This window comes from Symphalangus syndactylus, chromosome 8, assembly GCF_028878055.3.
Source record: "Symphalangus syndactylus isolate Jambi chromosome 8, NHGRI_mSymSyn1-v2.1_pri, whole genome shotgun sequence".
NCBI lineage: Eukaryota > Metazoa > Chordata > Mammalia > Primates > Hylobatidae > Symphalangus > Symphalangus syndactylus.
Window position 1 is genome coordinate 94,783,205 of NC_072430.2, and position 18,861 is coordinate 94,802,065.

An 18,861-nucleotide genomic window follows, 5' to 3' on the forward strand; every position below is an offset into this window, starting at 1 on the left:
TGAAAAGGATTGTAGGTAAAGTAACAGGATGCCCTGTTATTGGATTGGCAATTCATTGAGATACTGGTTTACACAGAAGGCCTCCCCTTTGGAATATGAAAGGTTGCTGATCAGATTCTGACTCAGACATTGGGTTTCATTGCACAGCAACCTTTCCAGAGATGTTATTCGTCATAGAAACTTTGCTAGGAATAAAGGGGGATAAAAGAGTAATGAAACCTAATTCCTACCCTCGGGCTGCTTATAACCTAACAGTGACTTGTTCTGCAGAGCCAGGCAGGTTGCCTTCCTTGTGCCATGACTCCTTCACAGCTGCACAGCATTTACCACATTGTTTAAGTCTCTGCTTCTTGTCTTTCTCCTGCTCTTAACTGACTCTCCATGAAGGACTGTCTTTCCTCTATTCCCCAGAACTGGTTTAGTTCTTGGTGTTATTTGAATAAGTTCAAAATATAAGAGAAAGAGACAAAGTGTTGCGGGGTTCAGAGAAGGGAGATGACAGCTGCAGCCAGGGGTAGTGGGAAAGACATTTTGGGAAAGGCTGTGGAGGTTGGAGGGAGAGAGGATGCCTGGCACAGGGGCAGGGAAGTGGAAGGCATATTTGAGGAATGCCTAGTGTATCTGCTTGGCACAAGTATGTGGGCATGTTAAGGAACAGAGAGAAGGCTGGAAAGGTAGGCTTGGGTCTGGGTCTTGCCTATATGAGTAGTTTGGATTTCTTTATGCACTGGCGGAGAAGTTCGCAAATTTGTGAACTTGGCATTGCAGTGTGGGATCTATTGAAGGTGAAGGAGGTTTTTTCAAAATTGGGGCAAGAAGCAATAAACACTAGAATTTGGTGCTTTTGAGGCAGAGAAAGAAGTGGCAGTGTAGCCTAAGGACATGTAGATTTGAGGAAGAAAGAAGAAAAAGCAAAAATGGAATCTAAACTTACTTAAATCTGGGAAACTGAAAGACTAATGGTGCAACTGAAAGAACTAAGAGAGTTGGAAAGAGTAGACTTGGGAATCTGGAAGAAGGGAAGAAAATGAGAGAATGTACTTGCTTTTGGACACATCACATTTGAGGTTTTGACAATGCCCAGGTGGAATGCCAAATTAAGTTTAGAAGAACAATTTGGGCTGATGGTTCTGAACTTTTCAGGTGTGAGGATAGCTTTTTAAATAAAAACTTGCAACTATTCATGACTACTTTTAGTATTTGTTTTTTGAGAATACATATAAAGACAAAACAAAAATTCAACTACACTGTTAAGTGAGTTTTACTAAATAACAGAAGTGTCTATTTACCTTCATTTGCAAAGTAGATGTGTGTGAGAGACATCTTTTTCACTCAGCAGTCAGTGCTTTGTGTGTGTTTGGATTTGAGAACACTTGGAGTGACTCCATGGCCCTGGTCCAAGCTACAAATACAGATTTGGAGGTCATCTGCCTATAGTGATAATTAAAGCCTGGGAATGGGTGAGATCATCAAAAGAAAATTATGGACACACAGTAGAAAAGAGATGTAATATAAAAATTTGGAGAATTCTTAGAATATAATAAGAGAAAGAAGGAAAAACAAATAATATAGCGTTACCAAAGTAAGGTGAAGAGCATCTCAGTGAGTGATACCATGCAGCAGAGAGATTAATGAGAGAGAGGCCCAGAGTTTCGATAGAATGGTGAGCCCAGAAAACAAGCTGGCCTGAGTCAGATTCGAAGGAATGGTTCTTCTTTTCTCTAGTGACAATTAAAGCCCTCTGTCCTATCAAAAAATCCTCACATCCCAGCTTGGAGACTGTCAGGGAAATTTTGTTTTCCATAGTGAAACAGGAGTTGACCAGTAGTTTTGTGGGCCAGACTAGCTCCCTACTTCACTTAGCACAGTTGGAATCTGGCGGGTGACTGATGCTACCCTGTAAGGAGCCAAAGTGAGTTTTTTAAAAAGTTTTGGAGCAAATGATTGCCGTTTAAAAGATCAGTGAAAAACAACAACAAATGGTCTTAAATTAATGCATTGTTTAATTCCTCTTCCCCTAACATCATTGGGATTCTTTTTATTGGACTGAGCAGGGGGAGGAACATTTAAGCTGGTGGAAGTGGAAGTTACTGTACATTGGCAGCGAGGCCTCCGAGTTAGCTTTTGAATGCAGTTAACTGGTTTCTCTTAACTGGAATTCATTGAAAAGTCAGACTCAGAGTGGTCGTTCCAGGACTGAAAAGCCCAGGTAACAGTAGTTTTCAGCTGAATGGATTTACAATACTATAAGCTACCTGTATATAACGTGTTAAGGACCCATTTTATATTTACTTCAGATCGGAGAGATGCAGGTTAGAAGCTTTCTTTTGACTTATTTGACCTTCATGTTGAATCATTAATGGTTTTAGATTTTATGAAAACAGAAAATCTTGTAAAAGTTTTCTTTTAAATCACATCAAGTTAATGTATAAAGGGGTGGGTGTTTAAATTATCACAGCAGGCTTTGGAAGGAAACTGAAACATTCTCTTAAAGCAAAAGCTTAGGAGGAAAACTCCTTTTCCAGTAGTAAGTGTGGGCCTCTAGAAAGCCTCCAGGGACCGAATCGGCTACTTAGTTATCTTGCATCTGTTATCTTGGCTTTGGAAATGTACACTTGGTCCTATCAGTCTTTATGGAGATACTATATTCATAACTACTTTCTTACCCATACAGAGGGCTTTCTCTTAAGAACTAGGGGGTTTCATTTTTTTTTAAATGGGTAAAGATGAGAAAGGATAAAACTTGAAAATTATTTTCTGAAATCATTGCCTTATCTCAGAAGAATAAAATATAAGCTTGGGTCTTTTAGTTCTTAAGTTTCTCTTTTGTATTTGCCTAACATATATTTTTTCTTATTGCTCATAAAAAGATTAAAAAGTATTTTTCCAGATTTCCTCATATAATCTCTCCTCTATTCCATAATGTGAGGAGTACATACGCTGAGTTAATCGATCACCCTGTAAACCTTGCAAAGTTACAGTCCTCTTATAAAAAAAAAGATAGTGTATATACTACTGGGAAGTCTCATGTCTTGGAACTTCTGTGTCTTCCACAGTCTATTTTGATCATGTGTATGTATATACACATTATACATGTACTTTTTTTTTTTGTATTCTTGCATTGAAAGCCCATGGAGGAATTGCATGAGGTGTATGATAGGAAAGTAAATGTCCTTTCTTCCACCTCCGACACTTTATAACAGCCCTTCTATTTGGTATAGTGTAGTTTAATATAGCCCTAAACTTGGGTCTGTAACTCCTGAGAGCTCTGTTTTTGTGAGTTAGTGCCCAGGTGGATGATAGACTCTCCCTGGAGTGGGAGGACACGCAGAGCCTTCTTTAGATGATTTAGAAGATGCAAGAATGTTTTTATCCAGAGGACTGAGGTGGCATGAATGTGAAGGTTGACCTAAAGAATTACCTGGGTCATCACAGTACCTGTAGGAGTTTGTGGTGCCCGGAGGATTTATTAAGTAGGAACTTGTGCAGTTTGTCATATTTGCCTAATCATGGGAGTCTCCTGAGATGCATCTCAGGCACCTGGGAAACTGTATTTTTCAAAAGCACCCCAAGTGATTTCCTGGGTTTTAGTAGAAGCTACTGGGCCCTAATTCAGCCTTTGTTGTCTTTTGGGAAGTCATCAGGTAACCTGGTTATGCCCATACTAGCCCTTGCAAAGAAAGAGACATAAAATCTGTGGGAGTCAAAACAGATTGTGGATGACACAGAGGTTCCAGGAGATGGGGCTTCCGGTAGTCAGTGCTTAGAGTGGTAGGGACACCCATTCTCCTGGCTTGGAGTGGCTGAGACTAGAATTTTGTGTAGCATTCTGATTGGTGGCATAAAACAAGTCCCAAGTTCAGTGACTTCTTGGCTTTCAGGGACGTCCCAGTTAACTATTGCTTCATACTGTCAGAGTTGAGAGTGGGTCTTCCATTTTTTTTTTTTTTTTTTTGAGATGGAGTCTCGCTGTCGCCCAGGCTGGAGTGCAGTGGCGCGATCTCGGCTCACTGCAAGCTCCACCTCCCCGGGTTCACACCATTCTCCTGCCTCAGCCTCCTGAGTAGCTGGGACTACAGGCGCCCGCCACCTCGCCCGGCTAATTTTTTGTATTTTTAGTAGAGACGGGGTTTCACTGTGTTAGCCAGGATGGTCTCAATCTCCTGACCTCGTGATCCGCCCACCTCGGCCTCCCAAAGTGCTGGGATTACAGGCGTGAGCCACTGCGCCCAGCGGGTCTTCCGTTTTTCTCTGATGCACATACTCTTTTAGCCTTCTGTTATTTTCTCCATAGAGGGCTACAGGGTACTTTTAATCCTAAGGGTGCATTTGATTACAACAAGTTTATTTGTTTCTCTTAAATGGAAGTACTTGGCCAACTCCTCTTTGTATGTGGGAGGTCTCCAGGCAACTGTGAACAACTTTTAAAGGCTGCTAAGAGGTCAAGAAGTACTTTGCTGAGTCTTGTTCTGTCTCTTTAAAAACAGACTTCTTTGTCTTGCTTGGGCTCTAAAAGTATGTTTCTTCCTTGGCTCTGTCTTTGGCTTTCTGCTGCTGCTTTGGAGGGATCACCCACCCTCGTTATTTTATCCTACAGCCCTCTCCCTGATACATAGTTAGATTCTAGTCTATTATTTTGCATGCAGGGCCATTCTACGTAAGCATTCTACCCTGTGCCATGTGCGAGTGCCATGTGTTTGAAAGGGAATCCCATCATGCTCATTTTTCTGTGTCCCCATTGCCTGTTAGAATTCTGAACTCTCAGATGTAATCTCATAGTCACCTGTAACTCTTTCCTTAAACCACAGTGTCAATAAACGGTAACTTTTCTGCATCAATAAATGTCAGTAAAGGGTAACTTCCTTCCTCACTTAGATCTAAGTGATCACCAAGTCTTGTCAGTTACTTGTTTGATTTTTCTCTACCTCTTCTTTCTTGATTCCTAAATTAACACCTTCTATTTCTCACCTCCAATTCATACTGAAATCTATCTTCCTCTGCCTGCCAGACTCATCTTGCTCATTTTTTCTCTATAAAATGGGAATAACTGTACCTGTGTCACAGGGCCATTGTGAGAATTAGACATATGTAATGTAAAGTGTTTATTGTATTGCCTGGCACAAAGTAAGTATTCAGCAAATGGTAGCATACTCTGCTTCTTTCCTCCTGCTAAATTTGATTATCTTTCACTCCACCTGTGTCCATACCTTGGCACTAGCAAAGTATATAGCCAAAAATATGGGACATGGAACCCTTGATTTGAGCCTTAGTTTGAACCTCCAGATTCCTGCTTACCATTTATTCTCTTTCGGGAAGATAGGTCAGTTTAGTTACTGACTTACAAGGTTTTTAGGAGTTCAGAATGAGATAAAGTATGTAGAGAGAATGCTGCCTTCACAGGCAGTCATGATGCAGATGCTTCTTGTTTTTGTTCTTAAAACCTGTAGTCTAACCTATTTGGTGTAAGGAGTTTGAAGCAAGTATGATGAGTTTTTACTTTTTTTTTTTTTTTTTTGGCAGGTTAAACCCATCCAGAGTAATGGCTGCGGCCTTACCCAGGACCCTGGGGGAGTTGCAGCTGTATAGAATATTACAAAAAGCCAATCTGCTTTCTTATTTTGATGCCTTTATCCAACAAGGTGGTGATGATGTCCAGCAACTCTGTGAAGCAGGAGAAGAGGAGTTTTTGGAAATCATGGCACTCGTGGGCATGGCTAGCAAGCCCCTTCATGTTAGAAGGCTGCAGAAGGCTTTGAGAGACTGGGTCACAAACCCTGGGCTTTTCAATCAGCCACTGACTTCCCTTCCTGTCAGTAGCATACCCATCTATAAATTACCAGAGGGATCACCAACATGGCTGGGAATATCCTGCAGTAGTTATGAAAGGAGTAGCAATGCCCGGGAACCTCATTTAAAAATCCCCAAATGTGCTGCCACCACCTGTGTGCAGAGCTTGGGACAGGGGAAGTCAGATGTGGTCGGGAGCCTAGCACTGCAGAGTGTTGGTGAGTCCAGACTCTGGCAAGGCCACCATGCCACTGAGAGTGAGCACAGCCTATCCCCAGCAGACCTGGGCTCCCCCGCGTCCCCAAAGGAGAGCAGCGAGGCACTGGATGCTGCTGCTGCGCTCTCTGTGGCCGAGTGTGTGGAGCGGATGGCCCCCACATTGCCAAAAAGTGACTTGAACGAAGTGAAAGAGCTGCTAAAAACCAACAAGAAGTTGGCCAAAATGATTGGTCACATCTTTGAGATGAACGATGATGATCCACACAAAGAGGAGGAAATTCGGAAATACAGTGCAATATATGGCAGATTTGACTCAAAGAGGAAGGATGGGAAACATCTCACGCTTCATGAGGTACAAAGCCCGCGTTGTTCTTTCTGTGTGTGTATGTGGCATGTTGCTAGTTGTTAGAGATAAATTTGGTAATAGTTTGCCGCAAATGTGATACACTACCTGAAAGCAGTATTAAAAACATTGAGGTGTTAGCAACATGTAGCTCTTTTGTGAAAATAGACCATATTTATTGTGTTCGGGGTATATTTGTATTGAACTTGAACATGTTTGAGCTTTGGAACTACAGTACGAGGTGACTTTTAGAAAAATGTCAGAATTTAAGCAGTGAAAGCATGAAGTCTTTGCATTTGTGAGGCAGTTTGTTTTTTAATTAAGAAATAAAACTAGGTTTTAAGTATAACTTTTAAAAAACATTTTTGTAGGCTTTTTTTAAAGAAAAAAATTTTATAAAAATAGCAAGAACTTAAAGCAATTCTCAGCTAGCATAGAAAACAGTTAGATGAATGTTGGAAGAATTCTCACTTTGAACATTGTTTTGGTGTGATGTTTGGCATTAAACATTTTTATTTTATCTTTATAGTACTCTAGACATAGTCTGCTTAAGTTCATGTGTGTATATATGTGTGTATAGATATAACATTTTGTCCATATAACATATTATACTTTATGCATGTGTATAAACTTTGGCATTTACTCCTTTTCTTCTTGTCTATCTGGTCAACACATATCTTTAAAACTCAGCCAAGAATAAGCTTGTGTTTTCTGTAATCTTTTCCTTCAAGTAGAATGACCTTTCCTTTCCATTTTTATCCCTACATATACTTCTGTCACAGTAACTTTAACTTCTTATTGTACTTATTTTTATACTGGTCTGTGCTTCACAGTGTACTCTGGGTTTCTTCAAGGCAGAGATAATGTCTCCTTCATCTTTATATCCCCAGAGTCAAATGTACGCAATAAGTGCTTGGAAAATAAATGCATTTTCAGAAGTTAAAAAGACTATTTCATAGCTAATTTTTTTTTGTTTTGTTTTTTGAGATGGGGGTCTCACTCTGTCACGCAGGCTGGAGTGCAGCGGGTGCAGCCTGGACCTCCAGGGCTCAAGCAGTCCTCCGTGCTCAGCCTCTTGAGTAGCTTGGACAACAGGTGTGTGCCACCACACCCAGTTAATTTTTTAAGTTTTTCATAGAGATAGGACTCTCTCCATTGTTTCCCAGGCTGGTCTCAAACTCCTGGGCTCAAGTGATACAAATGCCTTGTCCTCCCAAAGTGCTGGGATTACAGGTATGAGCCACTGTACCTAGCCTGATCTTTTTAAATAAATGATTTTAGACATAAATGTTGGAGCTTGAGATCAGATAATTGGTTAGCAGAATTACTTAAGTCATAGCCAGTCTGTGACTTGATCTATTTTGGGAGTATCCTTTGAACCAGTAGAGGAATCCACTAAAAGGGCTATATGGCTGTCATTAGTAGAAAAACAAAAGGCAAAATGTGTTGGCAATTTTAGTTTCATGCTTTAATCTAGTTTTCTTATAATTTTTAAAACATAGCAGATGAAACACAAAGTTGAGTCGAAATACGTGTATTTTTATCAGAGTAAAAGTGTTTCTAAAAGATTAACAAACCTAGTTAACCTGACTTAAAAAAAAAATCATACCCTACTTTTAAAAAATCTAAAAAGAATTATTTTACACTTAGCTTTTGCTAAGGGGCTCTTTGCCTCTTTAGATAAGTAGGTACATATGGTATTTAAGTAATGAGACCATGGGTTTCCCAAAATAAAGAAATACTCAAAATGAATGCCAGTAGGCTGAAATGTGGGGGTGGGGGCTTTGGAAGTTGTGGCTTGTGTTTTTGAAACTTAACTTAGGCCTACTTGTTACTTGTACTCCAGTATGTGAATCTGGTCCAATAATATAGTTTAGGATAAATGCTTGTGAATCAGGAAGCTTTCTTAAAACCAGTAACTATCCAAGATCTTGGAAGAAATTAGAGAATCCTGGGGGAATTGAAAGAAGGTACTATTAGGTATATATTTTAGGTATTATGAGAATTTTGTATTTTTTCTCCTGATTATTTAAAATTAGTAGAAGTTTTTTTAGTTCTTCTAAGTTCCTGAGATTAAAGAATGTTGCTAGTTTGTACTCAATTTCCACATAAGGAATACGTGATTTACTCTTAATTCATTGTTGGCTTAATCTCACTGTTCTGAGGGTTTTCTTCATATAAATTGTGTGGATACTGTTCTTTTAATCTTTCAAGACATAGAGCTGTATGTAGGTCACTAGTGGATGAAATTCAGGAAGCTATCTATACCTGTAAGTTTTTTTCAACTGTTCAAGTACATAAGATTCTTTTTCTTGGAAGAAGAAGAAAATATTTGTTTATATATTTATAATAACATAATTTGTTTCCAAATGTACACCATAAAGAATTATGGAATGACTTACTGTTAAGCCCCTCTTTTTTTTTTTTAAGCTAAAGAATCAGCAATAGTCCTACAGCCTGGCTGAGTACAGTCTGTTTTATAGGTGTCAGATTGTGAAGAGAGTGAGGGCTGAAGCTTAGAACTACATACCTTGCGGGCGTTCGGCAGGTGCCAAGGGACAAACCCAGAGGCGATATCAGAAAAAAGCCAGCAGGCAGTGTTGCATCTATCATAAGGGGCGTTAACAGATAGTAGGTGGTAAACTAGGCAAGCAGTGTGCCCCCAATCTTAAATCAGTGAATGGATGAGGAGAGAGCAACTAAAACTTGGGAACAGCAAGGCAATAGAGAATGTAGAAACTTGTAATACTCAGAAATGTAAGCAGGTAGATAATTTGGCATTACAGAATATTTGTCAGCAGATAGCAGCTTCCAGTCAAAGAGCTCTAGAAAGATAAGAAGCAGAAGAGGAGAATGTAGTCAGCAGGTACCTGTAGGCTGAGCAGAAGAAATTCTGCAGGAATTGGGGTGCTGAGCAGGTTACCAAGATAAGGACCCAGGCCTATAGAATAAACAGTGATGCCAAGCTTAGGTCAGTTTCCATTGTAGTGCTGAGAAGTCAAGGCTGAGTGTTTCACAGGAGGCCAGCAACTTCACCTTTGAGAGAGGAGGAATGCTGAATCTGAGAACCGCATAAACGTGGACACATTAAGTTAGCTTGTTTTATTCTGAACTCTCAATCTCAGAATTCATCGATTTCAGCATCTAACACTTGAAATGCTAGACTTTTCCTTCTGATGATTTTTAAAAATGAATTATGGTAGTCTATTTCTTGAGTCAATTTTGGTAAGTTACATTTTTCTAAGAATACCCATTTCATCTGAGTTTTCAAACTTAGTGGCATAAAGTTATTTATAGTTTTTTAAGACCTAATGTTGACCTAATATTGATTTTACACTTATCTCTCCTTAGCCCCTGATCAACCTTGCCAAAGTTTTGCCAATTTTATTCTTTTTCAGAGATCTGCAAACTAGGGTCTGTGTGCCCAGTGTCACTCAACTCCTGTTTTTATAAATAAACTTTTATTGGCACACAGCTGGGCCTATTTATTTATGTACTGTTTGTGGCTGATTTTGAGCTACAATGGTGAGTTAAGTAGTTGTGACACAGGCTGGCCTGTAAAGCCTAAAGTATTTACTCTCTGGCCTTTTACAGAAAAAGCTTGCCAACCTCTGATCTTTTTGAAGAAGCCACTCTAGGCTTAGTTGCTATTCTTGCTTGTGCTGTACACGTGTATATATTTGTCTCCTTTCTTAGTTATTTTATTGTTCTTATCTAACTTAATTTGGGTGCTTAGTTCATTAATTTTTAGTCATTCTTTTTCTAATATGAACAATTAAAGTATAATTTTCACATGTATTGATTCAGTGTTATTCTCAAAGTTTTGTTATGAGGTTATTTTATTATTTTTCAATTTTAATTATTTTTATGATTTCTGACCATGAGTTATTTAAAAGTGTTTCTTTATTTCCAAATATGAGTAATTTTTTTTCCTTATTTTTCCTAATGATTTCTGACTTAATTACATTGAGGGCAAGAGAACATGGTTTGTGTGATGCCAACCCTTTAAAATTTGTTGAGGGTTCAGTTATGATTCAGTTTGTGGTCTGTGTTTTTTACGTTTGGAAACGATATCTTAAGCAGTTGTTAGTAGAGTGTTCTATATGTGTCTGTTCTAACAAGATTATTAACTCTGTTATTCAAATCTTATATTCTTAACTATTATTTTGTCTGCTTGCTCTATCAGTAAAAAAAAGTTGTATACTAAAATTTTACTGTGATTGTAGTGTTGTCTGTTTCTCTTTGTATTATGCAGTAATCTTATTAACCTTTAATAATGCGTTTTGCTTTAAAAAGCTATTTTATTTAATGTTGATATAAATACATGAGCTCTCTTTTTGTTAGTCATTGCCTATTACATCTTTATATCTTTTTTTTTTTTTTTTTTCTGGAGACAGGGTTCACTTTGTCACCCAAGCTGGAGTGCAGTGGTGAGATCACAGCTCACTGTATCCTTGACCTCCCAGGCTTAGGTGATTCCCCCACTCAGCTTCCTGGGTAGCTGGGACCACAGGCCTGCACCACCACACCTAGCTAATTTCTTTCTTTTCTTTTTTCTTGTCTTGTCTTTTCCTATTTTTTCTTCCTTCCTTCCTTCCTTGCTTCCTTCCTTCCTCTTTCTTCTTTCTTTTTTTTTTTTTTTTTTTTGTAGGGACGGGGTTTCCACATTGCCCAGGCTGGTCTCAAACTCCTGGGCTCAAGCGATCTATCTGCTGCAGCCTCCCCAAGTGTTGGGATTACAGGCGTGAGCCACCACACCTGGTCTATTCCTTATTATATCTTTATATCATCCTTTTATTTTCAGCCTTTCTGAATCCATGTTTTATATATATCTTTTATAAATACTGATCAGTTGAAACTGGAACATTTGGTCCATGTACATTTATTATATGACTAATATTTTGGATTTTTTCCATTATTTTATTTGTATCTCCCCTCTAGCCCTGATATTCTTTCTGTACAGATTTATCATCTGGGATTAGCTTCCTTCTATCTAAAGCTCATTTAGGATTTTCTTAATGAAGGCCTACTGGTGGCAAACTCTGTCCTTCCCTACCTACTAGAAAATATCTTTGTTTTGCCCTCATTTTCAATTACTATTTATTTGGGGTATTAAATTCTATAATGTTAGTGGTTTTCCCTTAGTAATTAAAGATACCTTTGTGTAAATTAGCCGGGTGTGGTGGCGGGCACCTGTAGTCCCAGCTACTCGGGATGCTGAGGCAGGAGAATGGCGTGAACCTGGGAAGTGGAGCTTGCAGTGAGCCAAGATCATACCACTGCACTCCAGCCTGGGCGACAGAGTGAGACTCCCATCTCAAAAAAAAAAAAAACAAAAAAAAAACAGTTAGTGGTTATTCTGTTATTTATTGTGTACTTGTGTACTTTTTAAATCTTGTTTCTGTCCAATCCTCCTCTCCTGATTCTCAAGTTTCTTGGTTATTTTTACTGTATTGCATTTTAGTCGTGTTTTCAAATCCCTTTGTTTCTTCAAATGAAGTCTTTGAGGGTCTGATTTTGCTGTCTGTTGTTTCTACTAGTTTTCAGTTTTGTTTTCTTGTTTCTTTTAATGTTTTATGATTTATGTGAATTCATATTTCTTGGAACTTTAACTGTGAGAACATTTAGAGTCCTGGGAAGAAAGTGAATTCCCTAGAGGTTATTTGCTTTTTCTTTTTACTGGGCATCTGGGGACATTACAAATCTAAGACCCTGTGGAAATAAATTCTCAGCCCACTTAGTGTGAATTATGGTTGATTGGGGGTTATGAAATCTCAAGAGAGTATCTTCTATTCTCTCTCAGTCATTACTAGGGTTCAAGACAGATAATTTTCTTTGCATTCTCCTGGGGGTACAGATGTATTTCTAATTCAGCCTTACATTGGGTGTGTGTGCTGAGGTTTCAGCTTTATGGAGGAGGCATCTTAGACTCTTCAATTCTGATGGGCTGTGGGCTTTGCCTCTTTTTTCCTTCCCATTCTCAACCCCATGAGGCCATGAAGATTGAAACTCAAGTTCATCAAGTTTAGCAACTGTCCTTAGCTTCTTTGAGGTACTGTACTCATTCATTTTGGCCTCAATGTCCTTATGCTCATCAGCTCACTGAGCATTTAAAAGATGATCCCTTCCCTATTTTATTTAACATTTTTAGTTTTTTCTTCTGAGAGGGGCCAGTAATGGTACCTAGCCCTCCCAGTGCTGGAAATGAAAGTCCTGATTGCCTTTTGAGCCTCCCTATCACACAGTTGTTCACAGTGTTTTTGTGCCAACAGTACTTAAAGTCACAATCATTTAATTGTTGGAGATTATAATTTTAACAACCTGTAAAGAAAGTTTTTTTAGGAATCAGTAAACTACCATTCTTAAGGATAAAGATAACTGTAGTAAGTCCAGTTTTTAAGTCCAGTTATAAAAGATAGAAAGCCAACTTTAAGAAGCCGGGAATGGTGGCTCACGCCTGTAATCCCAGCACTTTGGGAGGCCAAGGTCGGTGGATTGCTTGAGGTCAGGAGTTCGAGACCAGCCTGGCCAACATGACGAAACCCCATCTGTACTAAAAATACAAAAAAAATAGCTGGGCATGGTGGCACATGCCTGTAGTCCCAGCAACTTGGGAGGCTGAGACAGGAGAATCGCTTGAACCTGGGAGGCTGAGGTCGCGCCACTGCATTACAGCCTGGGAGACAGAGTGAGACTCTATCTCAAAAAAAATAAATAAATAAAAATAAAAATAAAAAAGGGAAGCAAACTTTAAGAAACCTTTCACATAAAGATATGGTGGAATTTTGGTATTTTGGGCCACAGAAAGAGGAAATGGAGGAAATAAGTAAACCAGTAAGGGAGAATATCTTGTTACTTTATCCTTTTAACAAAATTAGAGTATTGGCATTCAGAAAAAGCTGACAGTGCTGCTGCAAGTGACGAACTGCTTGGGAATATTTTCATTTTTCTTTTGTAATTATATCATAATAGTTATTGATTTGTTCGTTATTAGCAACTAGGGAGCATGAAATCTAGGTAACACTGACAGAACACATGTTTTTAAGGGAGAGTTATTGATTTGTTCATTATTAGCAACTAGGGAGCATGAAATCTAGGTAACACTGACAGAACACATGTTTTTAAGGGAGAAGCTTCATGAATCAGCTTTTTATTACAACTGGGGAGTGAGCTAGAGTTATTTCTCTAGCCTCAGTTTTTTACCAGGTTCCCTGAGGGCCTGGAGTTTAGTCTACTTTTTTGGTTTGTGGGAGCCTGAATTCAGTGACAGTGAATGCATTATGTTTATTTTTCTTGGTTTCTGGAAAGGTAATAGAAGGAATACTAGAATATTGTTTTCAGTTTATGTTGAAAAGTTATTTTCTGTGTTTGTGCGTAAGCTAGTACCTCTGAAATGTTGTCAATTAAAACATCTTACTGAAAATCAGAGGTTTCCGTAGTAATTTAGATTTATTAATATGAAAAATAAATCGCTACATAAAAAGCTATTTGAGAATCCTCTTCAAGGTCATTTAGCTACTGCCATGCTGAAACTGAAGTTGATTTATTTTAAAAATCATTATTTAAAGTATACATTTCACTTTTAACTCCAATAACATTGTGCCTTTCAAAGGCACTTAGGGGAGGAATTTATCTATTGATGACTCTTTAGGAGGAGTGGAGAAGGCTGAAAATAAATTCTTCCTTCAATTATGCTTTCATATTTAGCTATGGGTTTAAAATAGGAGACTTGGGTTTATTATTATAACTTGCTATCAGTGGCCAAATTAATTGTCTCAGAACAAATCAATATAAATTACAGTTATAAATTTGCGGAGGAGGATGTTAAATATCTATATCATACCATGTACCATAACACATTCTAGATCGTTTAAATACTTAGGTGGGAAAAGTAAAATGATTAGACTAAATTATGGAACATTTATATATTATTAGAGTAGGAAGAGTTTTTCTGTGCCTGTCACCCAAGGCATAGAAACTGTATGGCTAATGACAAACTTAAAAAAAAAAATCCCAATACATGTGATAAAGAGTTAATGCTGTTAATAAAGAATTCCTGAAGTTCTAAGAAAATGAAACATTGTAATGAGTCAAAGATATAAGAAAAAGCTTTAGTTTCATAGTCAAAGAGATGCAAATTATAACCAAATGCTGTTTTAGAAATATAAAATTGGTAAAGTTTTAAAAAGATAATAACTGGTGTTGGTCAAGATTGTAGGAAATGGACTCATCATATCATTATTGACAGCATTATGATTTAGAGCAACTTTTCTGAGGGTAGTTAGGTGGATGTATAAATTTCTTAAAATTTAGTATACCCTGTGACCTAACAGGTCTATTTGTAGGAATTTATTGCAAAGAAATAATTGGATATGTGTGCAAAGGTGCACATTTAAGAACCTCTTATGCAGCTTTTTTTAAAATAGTCCATGGAAAACTGGAAGTAGTTTGATGTCCAGAGCGAAGGTAGTTTAAATAATATATGGTTGTTTTCTACAATGGAATATTGTATGTGTGGGTAGTAAAAGTGATAAAGGATTTTTCAATTCATTCATCAGTCAACAGATATATATTGAACTTCCAGCCCATGCCAGATGCTAATGTAAACAAGCCATGTCTCTGCCTTAATACATTGGTAGAAATAAAAAATATAGCATATGTAACTGAAAAAAGATTACAAATTTGTGTGTACATATATACTTAATGTTTATATGTACACTGAAGTATTGGAATAATGTATATTAGAATATTGTCATTCTGGATGGAATGATTGCATGCTATTTATTTTTGTTTTCAAAAATTTTAAGAAAAATTATTCTAAATAATTTACCTGGATTCAGATGCCTGGGTAGGGAGAAAGGGTGACTACTGTAGTCCCCTCTTATCTGGGACACATTCCAAGACCCCCAGTTGGATGCCTGAAACTGCAAATGGTACCAAACCTTATATATACTGTTCGTCCCTATATATGCATACTTATGATAAAGTTTAACGTATAAATTAGGCACAGCAAGAGATTAACAACAACAACTATTAATAATAATAAAGTAGGACAATTAGAACAATATGCCAGCATTACTGCTCTTGCACTTTGGGGCCATTGTTGAGTCAAATAAGGGTAACTGGAACATGAGCACTGAGATATCAGAAGAGTCCATCTGATAACTGAGATGGCCACCAAGTGACTGACGGCCAGGAGTATAGACAGTGTAGATACACTGGACAAAGGGATGATTCATCACTCGGATGAGACAGAGTGAGATGGCACACAGCTTAAAACTTATGAATTGTTTATTTGTATAATTTTTCATTTAATATTTTTGGGTCCCAGTTGACCACAGGTAACTGAAACCTCAGACGGCAAAACTGTGGGTAAGGGGGTACTGCCGTACCTGATTTCTTATGAAAAGAAAACAAGAACTAACACTAACCACAACCCTATGCCAGGTGTGTCTCCTCATCTACATCTTGTTAGAGCCTTTTGGGATAGTGATATTATCCCATTTTGCCTCTCAGAACACCAAATACCAAGCCTCTCAAAAGTTTTGCATGTCCAGAATCACAGCTGGTAAATGATGGAGCAGGACTCTTCTCAGGTCTGTCTGCCATCACGTCCCATTTTCTTTTTGCTAATCATCATACCTTGGTTAAGTACATCTTTTGCATATTAAAAAAGTCTGATATACCTCTTGACAATTTCCTATTATCTATTGACAAAATTATGTGAAAAACTTCCTAGTTTGTTAAACAATTACAGATTTTGTGTTTAAGGTAACAAAATTTTAGTACAAAGTGTTTGGTCAACTAGCAACTCTATATTGGCAACATTTAATAATTATTGAATTATGAAAAGGTGGTAGAATTAGATGGATCTTAGAGATTAGTCCAACACCTTGATTTTCCAATATAGCCCTAGTATGTGATAACTCTATTTTTTACTAACTGATTTGATAAATGTTTAAAATCATATGGTCTTGATTCCTTTTTAAGAATTTTCATGTCAGTTCATAAAAATTCTGTCAGATCATCTACATTCATTTTTGGTTAGAGAAATGGTGTCAGCAAATCCTGTATTCTAATATTTTGGTTTTTTTTAATAAGCGAGTTGCAGAATATTTTTTATTTTTTATTTTCCTTGTTGTCTATAAAGTCTCCTATCTAACCAAAAAAAGCATATAAATAAATAAAACCAAGATGACTATTATGATTAATTTGGGCTCTGTGAGATGGCAGATCAGTTGATTTTCTTCAGAAATTCGGCATTAGGAATAATTAGGAATAAATACCATTCTGATTTTTTATGAATAATGATTTCATTATATAATGGTGTAACATTCTTATATTTTAAGTGAAACCTTTTGCATTTTGATGAAATTAAAATGTTGTTAATTTTGAAACTCTGTTTTGGATATCCAGCTCACTGTTAATGAAGCGGCTGCTCAACTCTGTGTGAAGGATAATGCCCTGCTGACAAGAAGAGATGAGCTTTTTGCCTTGGCTCGACAGATTTCTCGAGAAGTCACCTATAAATATACTTACAGAACCACCAAGTAAGTATTTAACCAATTGTCAGTATTTTTGCATTGCTTGAGAGAAGTAGAGTTCGAAACATCATCTATTGATAGAATATAAGCATTTCCGAAAAAGTAGAAGTATGATTATTGTTCTATGAAACTAAACAATGCAGTGACTTTTGAAAACATTGCTAAGATGACTTTTGTTGTTTAATTCTCTCCGTTCTCTTTTGAAAGGCATCATTCTCTAATTACTATAGCATTGTTCTGGTAGTGATTTTAGACATTCTTCTCACACACACACTTTGGTTTTGAGTGTGATGAGGGGATTTAGTCAGACAGCATTTATAGACGTGTTTGTACACCCGCTAACTACATGAACTTGTTGAACTCCGAGGAAATAGAATGGTCCTTTTTGCAAGGTGTTTGCAATCTGATGAGATTAGCTGAATATGTAAAACGACTCTATTGACTAGTATCTAAGGGAAAATTGAAAGATACTTACATTACTAGCAAATGGGTTATGGAACACAAGTTTGAAATAAAACGTGATGTTAAAAAGCAATGGTGGTTTCAAAATTTAATGTAAACACAGCATATTTTTCTTCACCTTATCCTTACTTGAGCCATAAGCATTGTCTACAGGATAGGACCATTTGATTTTGTTCACTTGATTCCACACGGACCCTGATTTCCAACCCACATTGTGTTGTGCCTGCCACTGCTTCTCTGGATGTAGATGAACACTGCATTAGAGTAACTCTAAGTTTTTGTTGAAAATTCACATTCTGAGCACCCTCTCCAGCCCTAAAAAATCACATTCTTTTGGGATGGAACCCTGGAATCTGAACTTTCACAAGCATCCCAGAGCATTCTTGTGCATCCTAAGTTTGAAAACCAGCACTATAGGCATTTGCCATCATTACCATTATTTTTCCTAACTCAACAGCAGTTTCATTTTCTGCCCTACGTCAGTACCGGCGTATTTATAACTGACAAGTAAAATCATGTAGACTAAATGAACAGGGTAAGAATATACACCAACATTCTATGGGAATATTTATAAGGTTTTTTTTTTTGGAGTTGGGTAATCAAGAGCTGATTCACTGATTTTTAATTTTCTTCATTGTATTATACACTGTTTTCTTTCTGAGTACTTTATTTAAATAATTTTCTTTAATCAAAGTGATACATGTCCACAGTTCAAGAAGTTTTGGGCCGGGTGCGGTGGCTCACCCTTGTAATCCCAGCACTTTGGGAGGCCGATGCGGGCGGATCACGAGGTCAGGAGATCGAGACCATGGTGAAACCCCGTCTCTACTAAAAATACAAAAAAATTAGCCAGGCGTGGTGGCGGGCGCCTGTAGTCCCAGCTACTCGGAGAGGCTGAGGCAGGAGAATGGTGTGAACCCGGGAGGCGGAGCTTGCAGTGAGCCGAGATTGCGCCACTGCACTCCAGCCTGGGCAACAGAGCGAGACTCTGTCTCAAAAAAAAAAAAAAAAAGAAGTTGTATAATATGAAAGGCTTACAACGAAACTCAATGGTTCCTGTGCTCTGCCTTCCCGCTTCTCAGTTCCACGTTCCAGAGGCAACTGCCTTCACCAATTTTTAGCCGTTTCCTCTAGTATTTACCTTCACCTTTCCTTTTTTTTTTTTTTTTTTGAGACAGAGTCTTGCTCTGTCGCCAGGCTGGAGTGCAGTAGCTCTATCTCGGCTCACTGCAACCTCCACCTCGTGGGTTCCATCGATTCTCTTGCCTCCACCTCCCAAGTAGCTGGGACTACAGGCGTGCGCCACCATGCCCAGCTAATTTTTGTATTTTCAGTAGAGATGAGGTTTCACCATGTTGGCCAGGATGGTCTCGATCTCTTGACCTTGTGATCCGCCCACCTTGGCCTCCCAAAGTGCTGGGATTACAGGCGTGAGCCACTGGGCCTAGCCTCACCTTTCCTATTAGAGTTAAATGTACTTTAAAATATATTAACACTTTTACATAA

The 18,861-nt window shown here is 38.0% G+C and overlaps 1 protein-coding gene across 10 annotated transcripts in view; it reads left to right on the forward strand.

Annotated features, from left to right (window-relative positions):
* Nucleotides 1-18,861, forward strand: part of NAB1 (NGFI-A binding protein 1) — a 45,025-nt gene that overhangs the window by 5,114 nt on the left and 21,050 nt on the right. For all 10 annotated transcript variants that reach the window (XM_063644830.1, XM_055290036.1, XM_063644828.1 and 7 more), the window contains 2 exons: nt 5,521-6,358; nt 16,766-16,899. In XM_063644830.1, coding sequence (XP_063500900.1) covers nt 5,521-6,358; nt 16,766-16,899 — 972 coding nt within the window. The remainder of the gene's footprint in view (nt 1-5,520; nt 6,359-16,765; nt 16,900-18,861) is intronic.